The sequence below is a fragment of the Hypanus sabinus genome, chromosome 15 (genome assembly GCF_030144855.1).
Source record: "Hypanus sabinus isolate sHypSab1 chromosome 15, sHypSab1.hap1, whole genome shotgun sequence".
Lineage (NCBI taxonomy): Eukaryota > Metazoa > Chordata > Chondrichthyes > Myliobatiformes > Dasyatidae > Hypanus > Hypanus sabinus.
In genome coordinates, this window is record NC_082720.1 from 71706425 (window position 1) to 71726406 (window position 19982).

Here is a 19982-nt window from a genome sequence, read left to right on the forward strand (position 1 = left end):
AACCAAATACTGTAAAGTGTTTTTATGGATAAAGAGTTTTGTCATTGTAATCATGTCTTCAATTGAATTACACAACAAAGAACAAGATGGGGATCGGGAGAGGTTAAGTATGAAAACTTTTGTGCCTCAGCTTACTATGTACTTAAGAAAAAGACAAAGAGCAAGCTTACTTTGAATTTATGGCAATTTCAGATATAGATGTGGGCAGGTGGGATAAGCTGAGGTGGTCATTTTAGTCATTCTGAATGAATTGGACCAAAGGGCCTGTTTCCAAGCTGTATTACCCTATGACTCCATGGTATAGTTTCCAATTTAATCACATTCATAGTGTTCTGGCGTGGAAGTTGGATTGGGAGTTCAATATGACAAGGAACATAAACTCTCCGTGCAGCCACAGGCAAACATTTATAGTCAATTCTTGTCTGGCAGCTCCACCAGTAGTCTGATTTTTGTTTAATTATTACAAAAAGGGAGGCTCCACTGGAGCACAGCACTTATCTAGGAATGGGTCCAATAGTGATTACTTGAATGCTTATCAATTTGAAACCAATTATGTATAATAGTCATATTTAGGATGCTCAATATGTTTGAATGAGGTAAAATTTTAAGCTGAGATTTAATTGAATTACAAACATTTGTACATCAACTTTGGAAACTCAGTAGGGCAATCTCTTCAGTGTTAAAGTATTCATGTTGCAGAATTTTCTGAAAAATGTATTTATAGATATACATGACATATGTTATCATATGCTCTGCTTAAAATTCCAAAAGTTTGATCCTTTTAATACACATTTCTTGGCTGACCAGTATCTATTTGTTGTTTCTCTTCATTTAGTATTTGAAATATTTGAAAATCTTAGATTCATCTTTAAGTATATTTTAATGATTGACCTGAGTGTTGACTGTCACTACCATGTAACCATGATAGTATGACCATAACTTTTTAAACTGAAGTTCATTTTTACTTATGCTCATAACTTTCTGTAGTTGAGTAGCCCGAGTGAAGGTGCCCAGAAGAAATCAGCAACAGATATGTGGATAAGTTGGAAATTGTTCTATATATACGGCTCGCAAATTCCATTTAATTTTGCAGTTAGACTATAAAACGCCCTTTATTATAAAGTACGGTCAAAATACGAAGATGTGACATCGTGCTGATGGAGAGGGGGTAGGGAATGATGCAGCGAGCAGGGGCGATGGAAGCTCGGAACGTTTCTCTTCAGTAGTAGTGGTTGCTGGGGAATGTTTAGACGTTGGCACCGGAAATACTAGTCCTCTGGCTGCCTGGAAGATGAACAACGTGATTTTGCGGCTGAGATCGCTTGTCACCTTTACTTTGACGGTGATGTCGATACTCACCTTTCTCGTCTTTCTCAGTACAGCGTTCCAAAAGCGCAGTGTACCCGTCAGCATCATTGTGAGCTCAAGCACGATGTGAGTGTGTTTCCGGCTCACAGCACCAGCGGGGACCCAGACTCTGTTGCTAATCACCTTATTTATGCATTGACCCAGTTCCAGTTCGACCTAGGGTGGAAACTGAAACAGTGCTTACAGCCGCATACAAAGTGATTAATGACGGTGAAAGACGGGGGTTACTTACTTCAGTACACAAAAAGGCGAGAGGAGGTTTAATTCATTCAACGGCTGTGCACGCGGTTAGCATGGACCCCAACCTCTCCATAATTAGCAAATGTGTCAGATGACGTTATAGGTCGAGCAGATGCACTCTTGCCCAGTTCTCTTATAACGGTGTATTCAAGCTGAAACGAAACCTGGCAAATTTGAAGTCTTGGATAATTTGAAAAGATAAGAAGCAGCTATCTGAGCAGTGATTCAAGTCGAGGGCATCTGTTTAAGGGAGAAAAATAAGGGGAAACAAAGTGGACCAATTTCTAGGACCTGCTGCCAGAAAGGTTGGCAGAGTGAGAAACCACCGCCCTATTAGTAATGTAAATGTGCTGGGGTTTTCATTTATCAGTTCAGGTTTTTAGGTTACAGGAACTCTGCTGCCATGTTCAAATACTGATTACAATGCTTTGGATTCTTCTGTACTTACAAAAAACTTTTTTTTAGACCATAAGACATAGGAGCTCAATTAGGCCAATCATGGTTGATCCTTTTCTTTCTCTCCCACCTCCACCCCACTCATTAACCTTTGAAGCTGTGTCCAATCAAGAACATATCAATCTCCGCCTTCAATTCACCCAACGACCTGGCCTCCACAGCTGCCTGTGGTAATAAATTCCACAAATTCTCCACCTGGGGCTAAAGAAGTTTCTCCATATCTCTGTTTCAAATGGACACCTGTTTATCCTGAGGCTGTGCCACCTTGTCCTAGACTCCCCCACCATGGGAATATTCCTTTCCACATCTACTCTGTCTAGGCCTATCAACATCTGAAAAGATTCAATAAGATTCCATCTTATCCTTGTAAATTCCAGCCAGTACAGGCCCAGAGCCATCAGACATTCCTCATATGATAACCCTTTCATTCCCAGAATCATCTCAGATGAGGAGCCCAAAACTGTTCACAATACTCAAGGTGAGGCCTCACCAGTGCCTTATAAAGCCTCAGCATTACATCCCTGCTCTTTTATTCTGGACCTCTTGAAATGAATACTAATATTGAGTGCTTCCTCACCTCCGACTGTACCTGCAGGTTCTGCACAAGGACTCCCAAATCTCCTTGCATCTCAGATTTTTGGATTTCCTCCTTGTTTAGAAAATAGTCTGCACATTTATTTCTTCTACTAAAGTCCATGACCTTGTATTTTCCACTTCCTAGCCCATTCTCCAAATCTGACCAAGTCCTTCCACAGCCTTTTTCCACAATACTGCCTGCCCCTCTACCAAACTTTGTATCATCTGCAAACTTGGCAACAAAGCCATCAATTCCATCATCTAGAATAGATCATTGATATACAGAATAAAAAGAAGTGGTCCCAACACTGACCCCTGTGGGACGCCACTAGTCACTGGCAGCCAACCAGAAAAGGATCCACATTTGCTGCCCCTACTAATCAGCCAATGCTCTAGCCATGCTATTAACTTTCCTATAATAGCATGAGCTCTTAATTTGGTAAGCAGCCTCATGTGTGGCACCTTGTCAAAGGCCTTCTGAAAATCCAAATATACAACATCCATTGCATTCCCTTTATCTATCCTACTTGTAATCTCCTCAAAGAATTCCAATAGGTTCGTCAAGCAAGATTTTCCCTTTAGAAAACCATGCTGACATAGTCCTTCTTTGTCCTGTGTCACCAAGTACTCCACAACTTCATCCTTAACAACTGACTCCCAACGTCTTCCCAACCAATAAGATCAGGCAAACTGGTCTGTAATTTTCTTCCTGCTGCCTCCCCCTCTTAAAGAGGGGATTGACATTTGCAATTTTCAAGTCCTCTGGCACCATGCCGGAGTCCAGTGATTTTTGAAAGATAATTACTCTTGTCTCCACAATCTCTACCACTACCCTAAGGTGCAGTTCATCGGGTCTGGGTGACTTATGTACGTTTAGGTCTTACAGCTTTTTGAGCACCTTCTCTGTTGTCGTAGAAACTGCATTCACTTCTCTTCCCTTGTGCCCTTCAACAGCAGGCACACTGCTAATGTCTTCCACAGTGAAGACTGGTGCAGAGTATTCACTTAGTTCGTCTGCTATCTCCTTGTCTCCCGCTACTATTTCTCCGGTCTTATTTTCGAGCAGTCCTATATCTTTATGTTTTATATATTTGAAAAAGCTTTTGCTATCCGCCTTGATACTGTTTGCTAGCTTGCTTTCATATTTCATCTTTTCCTTACTAATGACTCTTCTGGTTGCTTTCTGAAGGTTTTTAAAATCTTTCCAATTCTCTATCTTCCTGCTAATGTTTGCTTTGTTGTATGCCCTCCCGCTCTTTTGCTTTTTCATTAGCTTTGACTTCCCTTGTCAGCCACAGTTGTACTCTTTTGCCATTTGAGTATTCCTTTGTTTTTGGAATATATTGCTGCTCTTTTGTCATCCCTACCAGCATCAACTTCCAATTTACTTTGGCCAACTCCTCCCTCATGCCACTGTTATTTCCTTTAATTCCATTGAAAAATCGCTATGTCAGACTTTTCTTTCTCCCTATCAAATTTCGAGTTGAACTCAATCATTTTGTAAACATTGTGTGCTATGGTTCCTTTACCTTAAGCTCCCTTATCACCTCCAGTTCATTACATAACACCCAATCCAGTATTGCTGATCCCGTAGTAGGCTCAATGACAAACAGCTCTAAAAAGCCATCTCATAGGTGTTCAGCAAATTCACTTTCTTCAGATTTATTACCAACCTGATTTTCCCAATCTACTTGTATGTTAAAATCTCTCATGACTATCCCTTTTGACACGCCTTTTCTATTTCCAGTTGTAAACTGTAGTTCACATCCCAGCTATTGTTTGGAGACCTGTATATAACTACCATCAGGGTTCTTTTACCCCTGCAGTTTCTTAACTCAACCCACAAGGATTCAACATCTTCTGATCCTATGTCATTGATGGGAAGCTTTGATGCCATTCTTTGCCAGCAGAGCTACACCACCCCCTCTGCAGACTCGAGGGGCCGAATGGTCTACTTCTGCAACTATTGTCTATTGTCGCCCTATCCCTCCAATACAATGTTTATTTTTGGATATTCAGCTCCCAACTACAACCATCCTTCAGCCACGATTTAGTGATGGCCTCAACATCATACCCAACAATCTGCAAAATGCAAGAAGATCATCCATCTTATTTTTTGTACTCTGTGCATTGAGATATAAGACTTTGAGTACTGTATTTGCTACACTTTTTGATTCTGCATCCCTAATGCACTGATCCCCACCTGCAGGTTGCAATTTTGTCCTATCATCTGCCTGCCCTTCCTGACCGTCTGACTGCACACTATCTTCGCTTTTTTTACCATCTCTCCTATCCTGAGTTCTTACATTCCGGTTCTCATCCCACTGCCAAATTAGTTTAGAGCCTCCCAGGCATCTCTAACAAACCTACTCACAAGAGTGTTGGTCCCCCTCGGGTTCAGGTGCAACCCATCCCTTTTTGTGTGGCGAAAAACAAGCATCTGCAGGAGTTTGGTGTGAAGTGAAAGAAAACAGTGACTTAAGCTGATTAGGATAACTTCCACTCAGCAGGTAAGCAGGGTGGTGAATTTTACTTTAGAGATGCTGATTATCATCAGGGCATTAAGAATAGTTTGAATGTTATTGCAGTTGTACAAGATGTTGTGATGCTACATTTGGAATATTACCTTCAGTTTTGGTCACCCTGCTAGATGAAAATTGTCTACGTTGGAATGAGTGCTGAGGAGATTTACAAGGATATTGCAGAGACTTGAAAGAGAATCATGGAGAGAGGTTGAGAAGGTTGGGATTTTATTTCGCAGATACTCGGAGAATGAGATGTGATCTCATAGAGGTGCATAACATTATAAGGGACAAAGATGGGGTGAATGCAAATGGACTTTTTTTCCCAGGGTTATGGAATCAAGAACAAGGGTTCATAGAATTAAGATGCAAGGGGCAAAACTTAGTGGAACCTGAGGCATATCTTTTTTTTAAACACCCAGAGATTGGTAAGTAAATGTGCTGCCAGAGAGTTGTTAATGTACCTGTCTCAACCACTTTTACATAGGAACATGGAAGGAAAAGTTTTCAGAAAGATAGGCCAAATGTGGACAAAGATGAGGATTAGATAGTTTAGATGGGTATCTTGGACCAGTTGGGCCGAACGCTCTGTTTATTTTACTACAGCTCAATAACAGACCTTTACAACCCAATGAGCCCACACCACCCAGTTACGCCCTGGTGACTAATTAACCTACCAGCCAGTACATCTTTGGAAAGTGGGAGGAAACCCACGTGGACATGGAGAGAGCATACAACTACCTTATAGACAGTGGTGAAAATGAACTCAGGTTGTTGTCATTTTAATAGTGCTACGCTACTGTGTCACCCAAACACAGTTATTGTGTTGTACAATTCTATGTGTTTTTTACTGTGTAAATATGACTCCAATGAATATAGAAAAAAAAAGTATATGTAATGGTTTAAGTTTAATAAATCGACTACTTATGTACATAGAAATATAAAGCATAGAGCAGAGTACAGGCCATTCAGCCCACAATGTTATGCCAACCTTTTAACCCATCTCAACCACATTGCCCTCCATTTTTCTTGAGCTTATCTAAGAGTCAAATGTCCCCAATCTGTCTGCCTTTACCACCACTCAGAGTCTTATAGAGCTGCAACATTACTATAAGGTATAGGAGCATAATTAGACCATCGAGTCTGCTCCATCATTTAGATAGATAGGTAGATACTTTATTGATCCCAAAGGAAATTACAGTAGCACTACAAGTGCACAGATATATAAATATTAGAAGTAAGAAAGAACAAAAAAAAAGTTACCTTACAAATAAAGCAGAGTTAAAAAGAACTGAAACAGAGGTTAAGAACAGTTTAACAGGAGGGGTTCTTCACTTCCCTGGCTACAGATTGACTCGTTGTAGAGCCTAATGGCCAAGGGTAAGAATGATCTCATATAGCCTTCTTTGGACAACGCAGTTGTCTTAGTCTATTACTTAAAGTGCTTCTCTATTCTGCCAAGATGACATGCAGAGGGTGAGAAACATTGTCGAGAATTGCCAGGATTTTCCAGAGGGTTCTCTGATCTACTACAGCTTCCAATATGTCCTCTTGGCATCCCATAACAGAGCCAGCCTTTCTCATCAGTTTATTCAGCCTGTTGGCATCTCCTGTGTTGATGCCATTGCCCCAGCACACCACCACATAGAAGATTGTACTGGCAACAACAGACTGGTAGAATATGTGAAGAAGAGCAATGCATACTCCAATGGACCTCACGCTCTTCAGGAGGTACAGGCAACTCTGAACACTTATTATACACAGCCTCTGTGTTGGTGCTCCGTTCACATCTGTCGACCAGGTGCCCCCTCCCCCCCAACAGCCTCACCACATCCACGTCCTCCCAATCAATAGGAACACGGAGCAGTGCAGGCTTGGTCTTCCTAAAGTCCATCACCATCTTCTTTGTCTTACTGAAGCTGAGCTGCAGATGATTCAGCTTGAACCATTTGTCAAAGTCCTCCACCAGGGCCCTGTATTCATCCCCCTATCCTCTGTTTATACACCCAATGTCATGGCAGATCAAGTTTTCCTCTCAGCTCCAATCTCCTGCCTTCTCCTCCTATTCCTTCATGCCCTGACCAATCAAGAATCTATTAACCTCTGCCTTAAATAAACATGAAGACTTGCCTCCACAGCAGCCTGTGGCAAAGAATTCCATAGATTCACCACCCTCTGGCTAAAGAAATTCCTCCTCATCTCTTCTAAAAGGTTGCCCCTGTTCTGAGGCTGTGTCCTTTGGTCTGACACTCCCACCATAAGGAACATCCTCCCCATATCTACTCTATCAAGGCCTTTCACCGTTTGATAGGTTTCAATGTGATCACCCCTCATTCTTCGGAATTCTAGTGAATACAGGCCCAGAGCCATGAAATGCTCTTCAATAAGCCATTCAATCCTGTAATCATTTTCATGAATCTCCTTTGAACCTTCTCCAGTTTCTGCAAATCCTTTCTAAGATTAGGGGCCCAAAACTGCTCACAGTGTGGCCTTGCCAGTGCTTTATAAAGTCTCAACATTACATCCTTTCTTTTATATTCTAGTCCTCTTGAAATGAATGCTAATATCACATTTGCTTTCCTCACTACAGATTGAAACTGCAAATTAACTTTTAGGGAATCCTGCACAAGGACTTCCAAGACCCTTTGCACCTCAGTTTTTTGTATTTTCTCTCCATTTAGAAAATTGTTAAGCCTTTCATTTCTTCAACCAAGTGCATGACCATATACTTGCTGACACTGTATTCCATCTGCCATTTCTTTGCCCAGTCTCCTAATCTGTCTAAGTCCTTCTATAGCCTCTCTACTTCCTCAAAACTGCCTGCCCCTCCACTTATTTTCATATTGTCTACAAACTTGGCAACAAAGCTATCAATTTCATCGTCCAAATCATTGACATATAACATATAAAGAATCAATCCCAACACAGAACCCTGTGGAACCATTAGTCACTGGCAGCCAACCAGAAAAGGCTCCCTTTAGTCCCACTCTTATCCTCCTGACAATCAGCCACAGCTTTCTCCATGCTAGAATTTTTCCTGAGTTTGTAGCTTGTTAAGCAGCCTCATGGGTGGAACCTTTTCAAAGGCCTTCTGAAAATCCAAGTACACAACATCAACCGATTCTCCTTTGTCTAGCCTGCTTGATATTCGAAGAATTCCAACAGATTTGACAGGCAAGATTTTTCCATGCTGAGTACAGCCTATTTTATCATGTTCCTCCAAGCACCCTGAGACATCATCCTTAAAAATTGACTCCCAACATTTTTCCAACCACTGCTGTCAGACTAACTGGTCTTCTATTTCCTTTCTTCTACTTCTCTCCCTTCTTGAAGAGTGGAGTGACAGTTGCAATTTTCCAGTTGTCTGGAACCATTACTAATCGTTACTAATGCCTGCACAATCGTTACTAATTGTTAAGATCGTTACTAATGCCTGCACAATCTCTTCACACACCTCTGTTAGAACCCTGGGGTGTATACCAACTGGTTCAGGTGACTTATCTACCTTTAAACCTTTCAGTTTCCCAAGAACCTTCTCTCTAGTTATGGTAACTTAAAACACTTCATGACCCCTGACACCTGGAACTTCCACCATACTGCCAGTGTCTCCCACCGTGAAGACATTTCACTGTCCCCCATTGCTACCTATCCAGCATTGTTTTTTTCCAGCGGTCCGGTACCTGCTTTTGCCTCTCTTTTACACTTTATGTATGTATCTGAAAAAATGTTTGGTATCCTCTTTAATATTATCAGCTAGCTTACTTTTGTATTCTATCTTTACCTTCTTAATGACTTTCTTAGTTCCCTTCTGTTGGTTTTTAAAAGATTCCCAAGACTCTTAAGAATTATCTTTCAGTTTTTGATCTCAATCACCCATCAATGAAGGCCAACACACCATCCGCCCTCTAACAACCCCATCAACTTGTGTAACAATTTTGAGGGATCTGTGGAGGTGGACTGCAAGATACCTCTGTTCCTCCTCACTGCCAAGAATTTTTGCCTTCTACAGGCAAGCCTGTTTTGAATCCCAGAGGACCTACCCATTCTAATGTTTTTTCTCAAAAGTTCCCGTCTGTCCTCTTGTTACTGCAACTTAGCCTATTCTCTACTGCCTGTTGCCACATATGGAGGGACCACTGTGCAGGATCAAAAAAGCTGCAGAGGGTTGTAAACCCAGACAGCTCCATCATGGGTCCTCCTCACTATCAAGGATATCTTTAAAGAGTGAGGCCTCAGAAAGGTGGCATCTATCATTAAGGCCTCCCACCACACAGGACATGCCCTCTTCTCATTGCTACCATCAGAGAGGAGGTACAGGAAGCTGAAGAGACACACTGAATATTTTAAGAACAACTTCTTTCCTTTCACCATCAGATTTCTGAACGGAGAATAAACTCAAGAATGCTAACTGATATTTTCTGCTCTCTTTCTGCACTACTTAACTATTTCTTATTATAATATATAGTATACTTTATGTATTACCCCATACTGCTCTGCAAAACAACAAATTTCACAATATATGTCAGTGATAATAATTCTAATTCTAATCTTTTATTCGCCGATGTCCCCCTCAATGATGAATACTGAAGCAATGTATTCTTTAAGGACCCTTCTTCCCCCCATCCCACTTCCTCTAACTCCACACACGTTTGCTCCTTTATCTGATCTGTCCTACCCTCGAGTTTCCCTAGATTCCATGCTTTTGGACTTTCTGAATGACCCTACCATGGGGAACCTTGTTCAACACCTTAGTAAAATTCATATGCACCACACAACTGTCATCAATTTATTTTATCATTTCCTCAAAGAAGTCAATCTGGCTATAAGGTACAATGTATCCCTCACAAAGCCATGCTGACTATCCCTAATCAGGTTATTCTCGTAACTCCTGTCACTAGGTATCCTCTCAATAGTTTGCTCATCAATGGTTTAAGACTCACTGGTGTATAATTCCCAAGATTATCCCTATTACACAAAGATCATCAGCAAAGGAGCAGCAATCTTCCTTTGCTTCCTGTAGTAATCTGGGATATATATTGTCCAGTGCCAGGGAATTACTATCCTAATGTTTTTTTCAAAATTCCAACACATGCTCTTTCTTAATCTTGACAGGTTCCAGGATTTAGGCTGTTCAATGCTGTCCTCACATTCATTAAGGTCCCTGTCACTGGTGAATACTGAGGTAACATATTCATTAAGAACCTCCCCTACTTCCTCCAATTCCATACACATTTCCTTTTATCCCTGATCCGTAGAGTCCTACCTGCACTCCAGTTATCCTCCTGTTCTTCGTGTATGTGTAGAGTGCCTAAGGGGTTTCCTTAGTACTAGATTCAGATTTATTTATCACTTGTACATCAAAACATTCAGTGAAATGCATTGCTTGCGTTAACAACCAACAAACCCAAACCCAATGTTGTGCTGGGGGCAGCCCAAAAGGGTTTCCACATTCCAGCACCAACATAGCATGCCGTCCATGCTCAGCAGAGCAATACAGAACACAGCACAACAAAGCAACGAAAGCAAAACAACTCCGTTCCTCCCTCCCACCCATGCACAAACACAGTACTCCTTGCAAGGCCTTCTCAAATCATAAGTCCCTTTGTAAATTTCTTCCTGGCAACCATATAACTCTGAAGATCAGATCATAGCTAAACTGTGATCTTTCCTTCCTAAACCTTAAGTGTGCTTCCTTCTTCCCTTGACTAGAATACTTAATGGAATGTTATAAAATATTGAACCTGTTGTATAATATTTCCATTACTTCAGTATACTGGCTGTGTAAAAATTCCCTGGCCATCTCTGCAGTAAAGATATCACATTTATTCCTCCAGTGTGAATGTCATAATGCATTAGTAGTGAAACGACATGGATTTGATTGCTGAGTTCAGATTACCACACCAGTTCACAGTTTCATCAGGGTATTTGATAAGCTTTGCTCTTGTAATTTACAATATTCAAAGTGTATGAATAAATTACTACTTATCAATATACTATATTTCAGAGCAGGAATGATAGGTTGTATTGCATGCAGTTCTGGGTATTATTTATCTCTGTCATGCTATAAATGCAAAGGCATCGGAAAGTGTTGCAAATCTTAAAGCTTCTTCACCCAGAAAGTTCATCAAAATGCTTTAGTAATTCAGCACTTTAAAAAAAAGTTGTCTTTTTATATGCAGGTTCTAATGGGTATAATGAAGATGAAGCGTCTCAGCCCCAAACATTGACTCTTTATTCTTCTTCGTAGATGCTGCCTGACCAGCTGAATTCCTCCAGCAATTTATGTGTTACTCTAGATTGCCAGCATCTCTTGTGTTATCTAGATATGCTTTTTTCTTACAACCACAAAATGATGGGTCACATGTAGTTTGCAAAACTTAGTATTTTGTTTTTATTTTGTGTTTCAGAATGAAATATAGAAATTCCATAGGAAGAATGGACTTAGCATCTATGAATTTTAGCATCTATGTTGATATCCTTTTAGTACTCTGTTTTCTACCAGCTTAATGAAGATGAAGTCTGTTTGTACCAAATACTGGAAACTCTCTTAATCTGGGAAATCTGTTAAAAAGGGGTAGAATGTGGTTGTCAGGTTTCGTTTCCTTCACCTTTATCAGTCCATTCTGCAGTGAAAATGGGACTGGAGCTTAATTCTAGCAGTTTAGTTTACATCAGACCTAAACAGCGGAGGCTACCACAATCAATCTCCAATATCAAAAATAACATGGTTGATCATCCATACCAACATCAATCAGGGAATCTGTTGGGGCAGGCAAGTAAAAAATACCAATAATTCAGAAGTTGATAAAGAGAATTAAGAACATTGGTGAGAGGTAACCATTGAAATTCAGGGAAGATTTCATCATAACTTTAGGAAGTACTTTGATTAACTACAGTACTTAATAGCATCAGTTTCTGGTGAATTGGGACACATTGGGATAAGTACATTTTGGCTCAATTAAGTGGCTGCCCCAATTAGCCGAAATTTCATGGAAATAGTTAAAAAGGTATAAGCAAGGTAAACTACCATTTAACTAATAAATTTTGTATTTAAATGAATTACAGAACAAATCAGAATATTACCAGTACTATGGGTGGTTGTCTATTGTGTTGTCTATGTGTGGGAGAGTTTTTAAAGTGGAAAAGTCATTGCACTGGAGCAGTTACACTCTCCTGATCTCGGAGGTTTGGATCCAGTAGTACGAGTAGTCGTCAGAACTAGGGGCTCCCTTTATTGCAGTGGATGGCCATGACTTCTCTGTGCATTGTCATGCTCTTTGTTCTCCACTGAGCATTGCAGAACTGCCTTCCTCGACTTGGATCTCAGCGGCCCAGCTCAGCAGAGCTGACTTTGCATGCTAGAATAGGCAGGTCCCTATCTCACCAGAGTATGAAAACTGCTGGCTACTCTCGCCTGGTTTAACCTGCCTGTTGAAGCAGTGTACCAGGGTGTTGCCGTTTTTGTATGCGAACGGCTACTTGGAGCCACAGGTGAAAGCTGAGTGTCTGGTGGGGACTATAGGTGACATTCAAGATGTTTGTCAATACCTTCAAATTCTTCGTAGTTCCTAACTTGTTAAAGTAGTGAAATCATTTCATTTACACTCCCATCCATTTCTGACATTTCCAAGCCTGAATGCTGAAAACTGTAGTGAGCAAAGCAGTTCGGTATTGTCATGCTGCTTATTTCTCACCAACTATCAGTGACAAAAATCATTGCTTTTTGAACAGGAGCACACACAACTGATGCTATTTTAAAACTGTTCTAACACAGTGTAGTGCCCAATGGCCACATAAGCGCATGTGAATGACGCTAGTTAGAAGCTGTTCGGCGTCTCCTGTCCCAATTAAGTGGCATACTGTCCCAAATAAAATAACATACAAATAAAACTGTATTAGTTCCTAATAGTTATCAGCAGAGGAATTAATTATTTAACTAAATCAGCGGAGACACTTAGTGCAGATAATAAACTGCCTTCATACAATGCTTTTGATGATTGCATACTCCAAATCTTCATTTTCATTATAACATTCAAAGTGATTGAAGATACTTTCAAATTCTTTGTAACTCCTAACTTGTTGAAGTGAAATTGCTTTGTTTTCCCTCCTGGCTGTTTCTGGCATCTCCAAGCCTGAATGCTTGAAACTGCAAGAGCAAAGCAATTCTTAATTGTCTTACTGCTTATTTTTTTGCCAACTATCAGTGTCAAAAATCACAACTTTTTGAATACAAGTGCACACAACTGACTATTTAAAAACTGTTTGTTCTAAGCACAGTGTAGTGTCCTATGGCCATGCAAGTGCTCACATCTGATGCACGCATGTCACTAGTTGGAAACTGTTCAGCAATAATCACCTGCCCCAATTAAGTGGCATAGTGTCCCAAATAAACAAAGGGAGTCCCGGCTATTTTCTCAATTCGTTTTTGTTCTTTAAGAGTTGTCCCAAATAAGCCGCTGCACCAATTAGCCAATGGCCTAATTAACTGGAATCACTATACTTGATAAGGAGAAGTTTGCAGAGCAATATAGAAAATATAGAGGGGCTGGACTGATTTCTTTTTCAAGTAGTTGGTACTTGAACCAAGGACTAAAAAATCATTCTTGTGTATTCTGAGATACTCTGAGGTGAGCAAACTGCAAGTGATGGATCATTTGTGGAACACAGCTCCCAGGTTATCTAGATCATTATAAGTATGCTACTATTACCATTTGTCATATCTAAAGTTTAGATTCTAAAATATCCTTGGAAAGATAGAACTCATTTACATTTGACAGTGATTTTGATAAAGTAATGGGGGTGTCATAGGCGGTTGGAATTGATGTTATATATATTGACTTCTAAGAGGTACTTGATAAAGTTTAATTAATAGACCTGTCATTGAAATAAAAGGTCTTCAAAACTTTCATTCTAATCCCAAACTTCTAACTCTGCAGGCTTCTCTCCTAAAGTAGATAATAGGAGCAGTCTCTCTTGACTGCTCTTTTACACCCAGGCAACTGTTTTGATGGAGCCACGGTTAGTTTCAACAGGTGAAAGCCAAAACATAACTTATAATGGTTACTATTTAGTGGTAATTTAATGTGTTTTTATTTGGTCAATGACAAACCATGTAATAGTAGCAGGATTTACTCTGTGTGCAATTCAGAGCCAATGTTTCATTTAACTGTATCTACATCTGGGGCCAGTGTATAACTGGAATGTCAAGCATCTTTACCTCTATCTATCAGCAGAATATACTACAGAGATCAATGTAAGTTGAGTTTGCACAGATATTGTATGTTGATATTAGTTTTTTCAATGTACGGCTTACATATTCTGGTATTAATGTATTAGAACATAGAATATTACAGCACAAATGGTATAAAATATTTAGGTATAAGAGTTGATAATAATATAAAGAACTCGTATAAATTAAATTACTTACCATTACTGAAAAAAATTCAAGAAGATCTTGATAAATGGATGGTATTACCAATAACATTAGTAGGTAGAGTAAATACCATAAAAATGAATATATTCCCTAGATTACAATACTTATTTCAATCATTACCAATACAAATACCTCAGAAGTTTTTTCAAGAGTTAAACAAATATGTGAGGAAGTTTCTTTGGAAAGGTAAGATGTCAAGAATATCGTTGGAAAAATTGACATGGAAATTTGATGTAGGAGGGTTACAATTTCCAAATTTTAAGAATTATTATAAAGCAAACCACCTTAGATTTATTGCATCTTTTTTTGAGAAAGATAAACCGGCATGGATTAGAATAGAACTAGATAAAATAGGAGAAAATACACCAGATTTTATATATAAATGGGAATCTAAATGGATACGGGAAAAGAAAGAATCTCCTACATTAAAACATTTGATTGACTTATGGAATAAGATGATGATGTTGATGATGAGACAAAGAAATCTTTATTAGCAAAGAGATCTTTAATTCAAAATAGACTTATTCCTTTTACAATGGATAATCAACTTTTATATAATTGGTTTCAAAAAGGGATTAGATATATAGGAGATTGTTTTGAAAGAGGTATATTAATGTCATTTGATCAATTAAAGAATAAATATAAAGTATCAAACAATACTCTTTTTTGTTACTTCCAACTAAGAGCTTATTTAAGAGAAAAATTAGGTCAAACAATGTTATTGCCGAAATCTAATGAAATAGAAACTTTAATTCAAAAAGGAAAGATTAAAAAAATTATTTATTGTATGTATAACTTGATTCAAAAACAGGCAATTAAACAAGGAATACATAAGTCAAGACAAAAATGGGAAAGTGACTTGAATATTACAATTGAAGAAACAAATTGGTCAAGACTATGTCTTGATAGTATGACAAATACAATAAATGTCTGGTTAAGATTAGTGCAATATAATTTTTTTACATCAATTATATATTACACCACAAAAAATAAATAAATTAAACCCAAATTTATCCGATCAGTGTTTCCCATGTAAACAAGACCTCGGTACTTTTTTACATTCTACTTGGTCGCGTTCTAAAATTCAACCTTTTTGGACAAATTTAAGAGATTTATTGGAACAAGTTATTGGAACACAACTTCCATATAATCCAATATTATTTTTACTAGGCGATATTGAAGGGATAAAACCGAAACCCAAATTGAATAAATATCAGAAAGAATTTATAAAAATTGCATTGGCAGTAACCAAAAAGGCTAATGCAGTTACTTGGAAATCGGATACATACTTAAGTATAGATCGTTGGAAGAAGGAAATTTATGGCTGTATTCCACTTGAAAAAATTACTTACAATTTAAGAGATAAATATGAAACATTTTTGAAAATTTAGCGCCCTTATTTACAAAAGACAGGATTAAATATATAGGTGCTCCGAAGATGAAATAATTGGTTATTTGGGGAAATAAATAAATAAATATACTGAAGTTATTACGAACTCCGTGGAGCATGTGGGGATCTTCCAATATCCAGGTACTCTTTCCTTCTTTTTGATATAGGGATGTTAGGGAGGAGGGGTTAAGGGGAGGGGGGTAGGGTATATATATATTTTTTTTTTCTCATATATTTTCTTTTCTGTAATTTTTTGAAAACTCAATAAAAAAAAGTTTAATAAAAAAAAGAATATTACAGCACAGTACAGACCCTTTGGCCCACAATGTTGTGCTGACCCTTAAACCCTGCCTCTCATATAAACTCCCACCTTAAATTCCTCCATATACCTGTCCAGTAGTCTCTTAAACTTCACTAGTGTATCTGCCTCCACCACTAACTCAGGCAGTGCATTCCATGCACCAACCACTCTCTGAGTGAAAAACCTTCCTCTAATATCCCCCTTGAACTTCCCACCCCTTACTTTAAAGCCATGTCCTCTTGTATTGAGCAGTGGTGCCCTGGGGAAGTGGCGCTGGCTGTCCACTCTATCTATCCCTCTTAATACCTTGTATACCTCTATCATGTCTCCTTTCATCCTCCTTCTCTCCAAAAGGTAAAGCCCTAGCTTCCCTAATCTCTGATCATAATGCATACTCTCTAAACCAGGTAGCATCCTGGTAAATCTCCTCTGTACCCTTTCCAATGCTTCCACATCCTTCCTATAGTGAGGCAACCAGAACTAGACACAGTACTCCAAGTGTGGTCTAACCAGAGTTTTATAGAGCTGCATCATTAACTCGCGATTCTTAAACTCTATCCCTCGACTTATGAAAGCTAACACCCCATAAGCTTTCTTAACTACCTTATCTACCTGTGAGGCAACTTTCAGGGATCTGTGGACATGTACCCCCAGTTCCCTCTGCTCCTCCACACTACCAAGTATCCTGCCATTTACTTTGTACTCTGCCTTGGAGTTTGTCCTTCCGAAGTGTACCACCTCACACTTCTCTGGGTTGAACTTCATCTGCCACTTCTCAGCCCACTTCTGCATCCTATCAATGTCTCTCTGCAATCTTCGACAATTCTCTACACTATCCACAACTCCACCAATCTTTGTGTTGTCTGCAAACTTGCCAACCCACCCTCCTACCCCCACATCCAGGTCGTTAATAAAAATCACAGGAAGTAGAGGTCCCAGAACCGATCCTTGTGGGATACCACTGGTCACAACCCTCCAATCCGAATGTACTCCCTCCATCACGACCCTCTGCTTTCTGCAGGCAAGCCAATTCTGAATTCACCTGGCCAAACTACCCTGGATCCCATGCCTTACTTGTTCCATTTCTGTAATGTGATTTCTCTGTATGTTGAGCAGCGATGTGTTATTTTCTCTGTATTTGCATTTGAGGTGTAGTGTTCTCTGGAAATTTCTATCTATAACTGTTTTAATCTCTTGAAATTTGACTATTCTTAGTTCTTGTTCTTAATTAACTTACAATATAGGCATTGAATCAAGTGATTCTGTGGGATAAAATCATTTCGCGAGGGGAAAATCCTAGATTTTATTTTCATAATATCACAAACAAATATGTATTCTTGGATGATGGACATGGCCTGAGGTAAGTGAAAGTATTTTTACATTTTCTTATAGGAAATGGAAAGAGAAAGAGAACTGGTCAACTCTCCAAACTTCTTTGCATTTTACTGCTGTAGGACTTGAAGATCTCAGAGAGTTGATTTTTAGCCGTTTTTTTTTCAGAAAACATTTTGATGTTGGCAGCCTCTCCAACAGCTATCATAACTAGGAGCTCTATAATTACCCCTTTACATCCATTCCCTTTAAGAATATCTTTAAAATCAACCCTTCTGGATAATCCACTTTTTCGTCGTCTCCACAGGCTGTGGGGGCAAAACCATTAGGTGTATTTAAAGCAGAGGTTGACAGGTTCTTGATTAGTAAAGGCATCAAACATTGCGAGGAGAGTGAAGTTGAGAGGGATAGTAAATCTGCCATGATGACGTAGTGGAGAAAACTCAATGGGATGAATGCGTATGGCCTTTATAACACTTACGTGAAGTACCTTGGACATTTTTCTGTGTTAGAAGTGCTATATAAATGCAAACTTTTCAAGAAATGTTGAAAATCAATGGAAATATGCAACAATTCGTTTGGTTTAAGTGCAGTTCCAACTTCTATACCATGTTCTTTACCGAACAGACAAACCTGCTCCTTTATTACATAGGCGACCCCTATGTTATGGGGATATTGCCTTCCCAGAAAACTAATTGAATCATGATTTTCTTTACTGTGAAGCTGCATCATCTGTGCATGGTTCAAGAAATGTAAGCTAAGAAAATAAAAATGACACACAAATACCATGAGAGCAATTTTTTTTCTGTGTCTGATTTTTGAGTAAGAACAGAAGTTAAGTCTAAATTTTAATGGTTTCCCGTTTAAACCTTTCATGTCAAAAATTTCTGAGAAAATTTCTAACTTAGGATGAAACCAGATTGTGATGTTGCAATAACTGACATTGATCTCACAGCTTTGAGTCAGTTAACGGTCAACAGAAGGAAAAGTTAGGGCAAGTAATTCAAATAAGGTAACACGATAGCATAGTGGCTAGTGTAATGCTTTACAGCACCAATGCTTGGAGTTCAATTCCCACCACTGTCTGGAAGGAGTTTGTACATTCTCCCTAGACCGCAAGAGTTTCCTTTGGGTACTCCGGTTTTCTCCTACATTCCAAAGACATATGAGTTAGTGGGTGTGTATGTTGACATTGGAAGCATGGTGACACATGCAGTCTTCCCCAGCACATCCTTGGTTTGTGTGGGTCATTGATGCAAATTGTACATTTCACTGTATTTCGATATATACAGTATGTGACAAATGAAGCAAATCTTCAAGCTTGGTTGTAGACCTAGTGTGGTGAACTACATATACCTGTCTGGACATGCCCCCCCCCACCTCGCTGACTGCTCCTGTGGCTCCTCCCACAGACCCCTATATAAAGGCGATTGGAGGCACTGCTCCTCCCTCAGTCTCCAGGATGTTGTGCAATGGTCTCTTGCTGCTGACGGTGCTTTCTTCCAGCTAATAAAAGCCTATCTTGACTCAAGTCTCCGAGAATTATTGATGGCGCATCACCTAGGCTTGTAGGAGATCATAAAATGAACTGATGCAGAGGAGTTTAGGGAAATATCTCCAGTTTAAGACCTAGGCACAGACACCCAAAGCAGCACAAATAAGCATAAGGTCAATAACATTACAGAAATTGAGGTAAGATTACACAATTTCTTGTTTTAAGAAGTGGCTGATGTCTTCAGTTCATAATGTAAGGCGCATACTTAGTCACATGACATAAATAAAATCAGCTGGAGAAGTATGGTTGGCTGAAATAAGCTCATTATTTCACATTTCTTAATGAAGTTAAAATGGCCTATTGTGAAAACTATGCCTCAGGAATTATTAGATGAAGGTGACCTAAACTGCACTTTCTCTTAATAATTCTTTTTACTGTGTTCTCTCCACAAACCCCTTTCTCACAGAGGAAATAAGAACGTCTCCTTGTTTCTTTCATGGCATATTATTCCAAATGCTGGAATCTTGTTTCTGATTCCTGCCTCCAGTAAAAATGTAATTTCATTACCTGAAAAGTACGAAGAAACCAGGAATTATTGAAGCAAAAGAAGGGAGTGGATGGAAAGCTGAACATTTAGACTGCATATTTGTTAAGGTAGTTTGATCGTCACTTGTGAATATTTTGTGATTTAACTAAGGTGTAATTCAAAGAAATTAAAATATACTATGTTTATGTGGTTTACTATATGTATTTGTCTATTTTCAGTCCAAATGTAATTGTGATTTAATTCCCTTCTGTCTTAGGTATGTTACATGAAGCAGTCTGAATAATAAAATGTTTTTAAAGTTTAGTTATTTTAGTTACAATTT

General features: G+C 39.0%; 1 protein-coding gene across 1 annotated transcript; it reads left to right on the forward strand.

The window, feature by feature from the left end:
- The first annotated feature begins 1292 nt into the window (after window positions 1–1292).
- LOC132405595 (signal peptidase complex subunit 3-like) lies at window positions 1293–19766 on the forward strand. Its single transcript, XM_059990527.1, has 5 exons — window positions 1293–1434; window positions 11570–11634; window positions 14339–14415; window positions 17531–17646; window positions 19580–19766. Exons 1-5 carry the CDS (start codon window positions 1346–1348, stop codon window positions 19710–19712), a joined length of 480 nt encoding a protein of 159 aa, XP_059846510.1. The 5' UTR covers window positions 1293–1345; the 3' UTR covers window positions 19713–19766.
- The last annotated feature ends 216 nt before the right edge of the window (window positions 19767–19982 follow it).

What these genes read in the sequence shown, in the direction of transcription:
- LOC132405595 (XM_059990527.1), top strand. Translation starts at nt 1,346, where the DNA reads ATGTCGATACTCACCTTTCTCGTCTTTCTCAGTACAGCGTTCCAAAAG. An exon ending in ATTGTGAGCTCAAGCACGAT is followed by an intron (nt 1,435 to 11,569) that starts GTGAGTGTGTTT and finishes TTTGTGTTTCAG; the next exon opens with AATGAAATATAGAAATTCCA. An exon ending in GAATTTTAGCATCTATGTTG is followed by an intron (nt 11,635 to 14,338) that starts ATATCCTTTTAG and finishes AACTGTATCTAC; the next exon opens with ATCTGGGGCCAGTGTATAAC.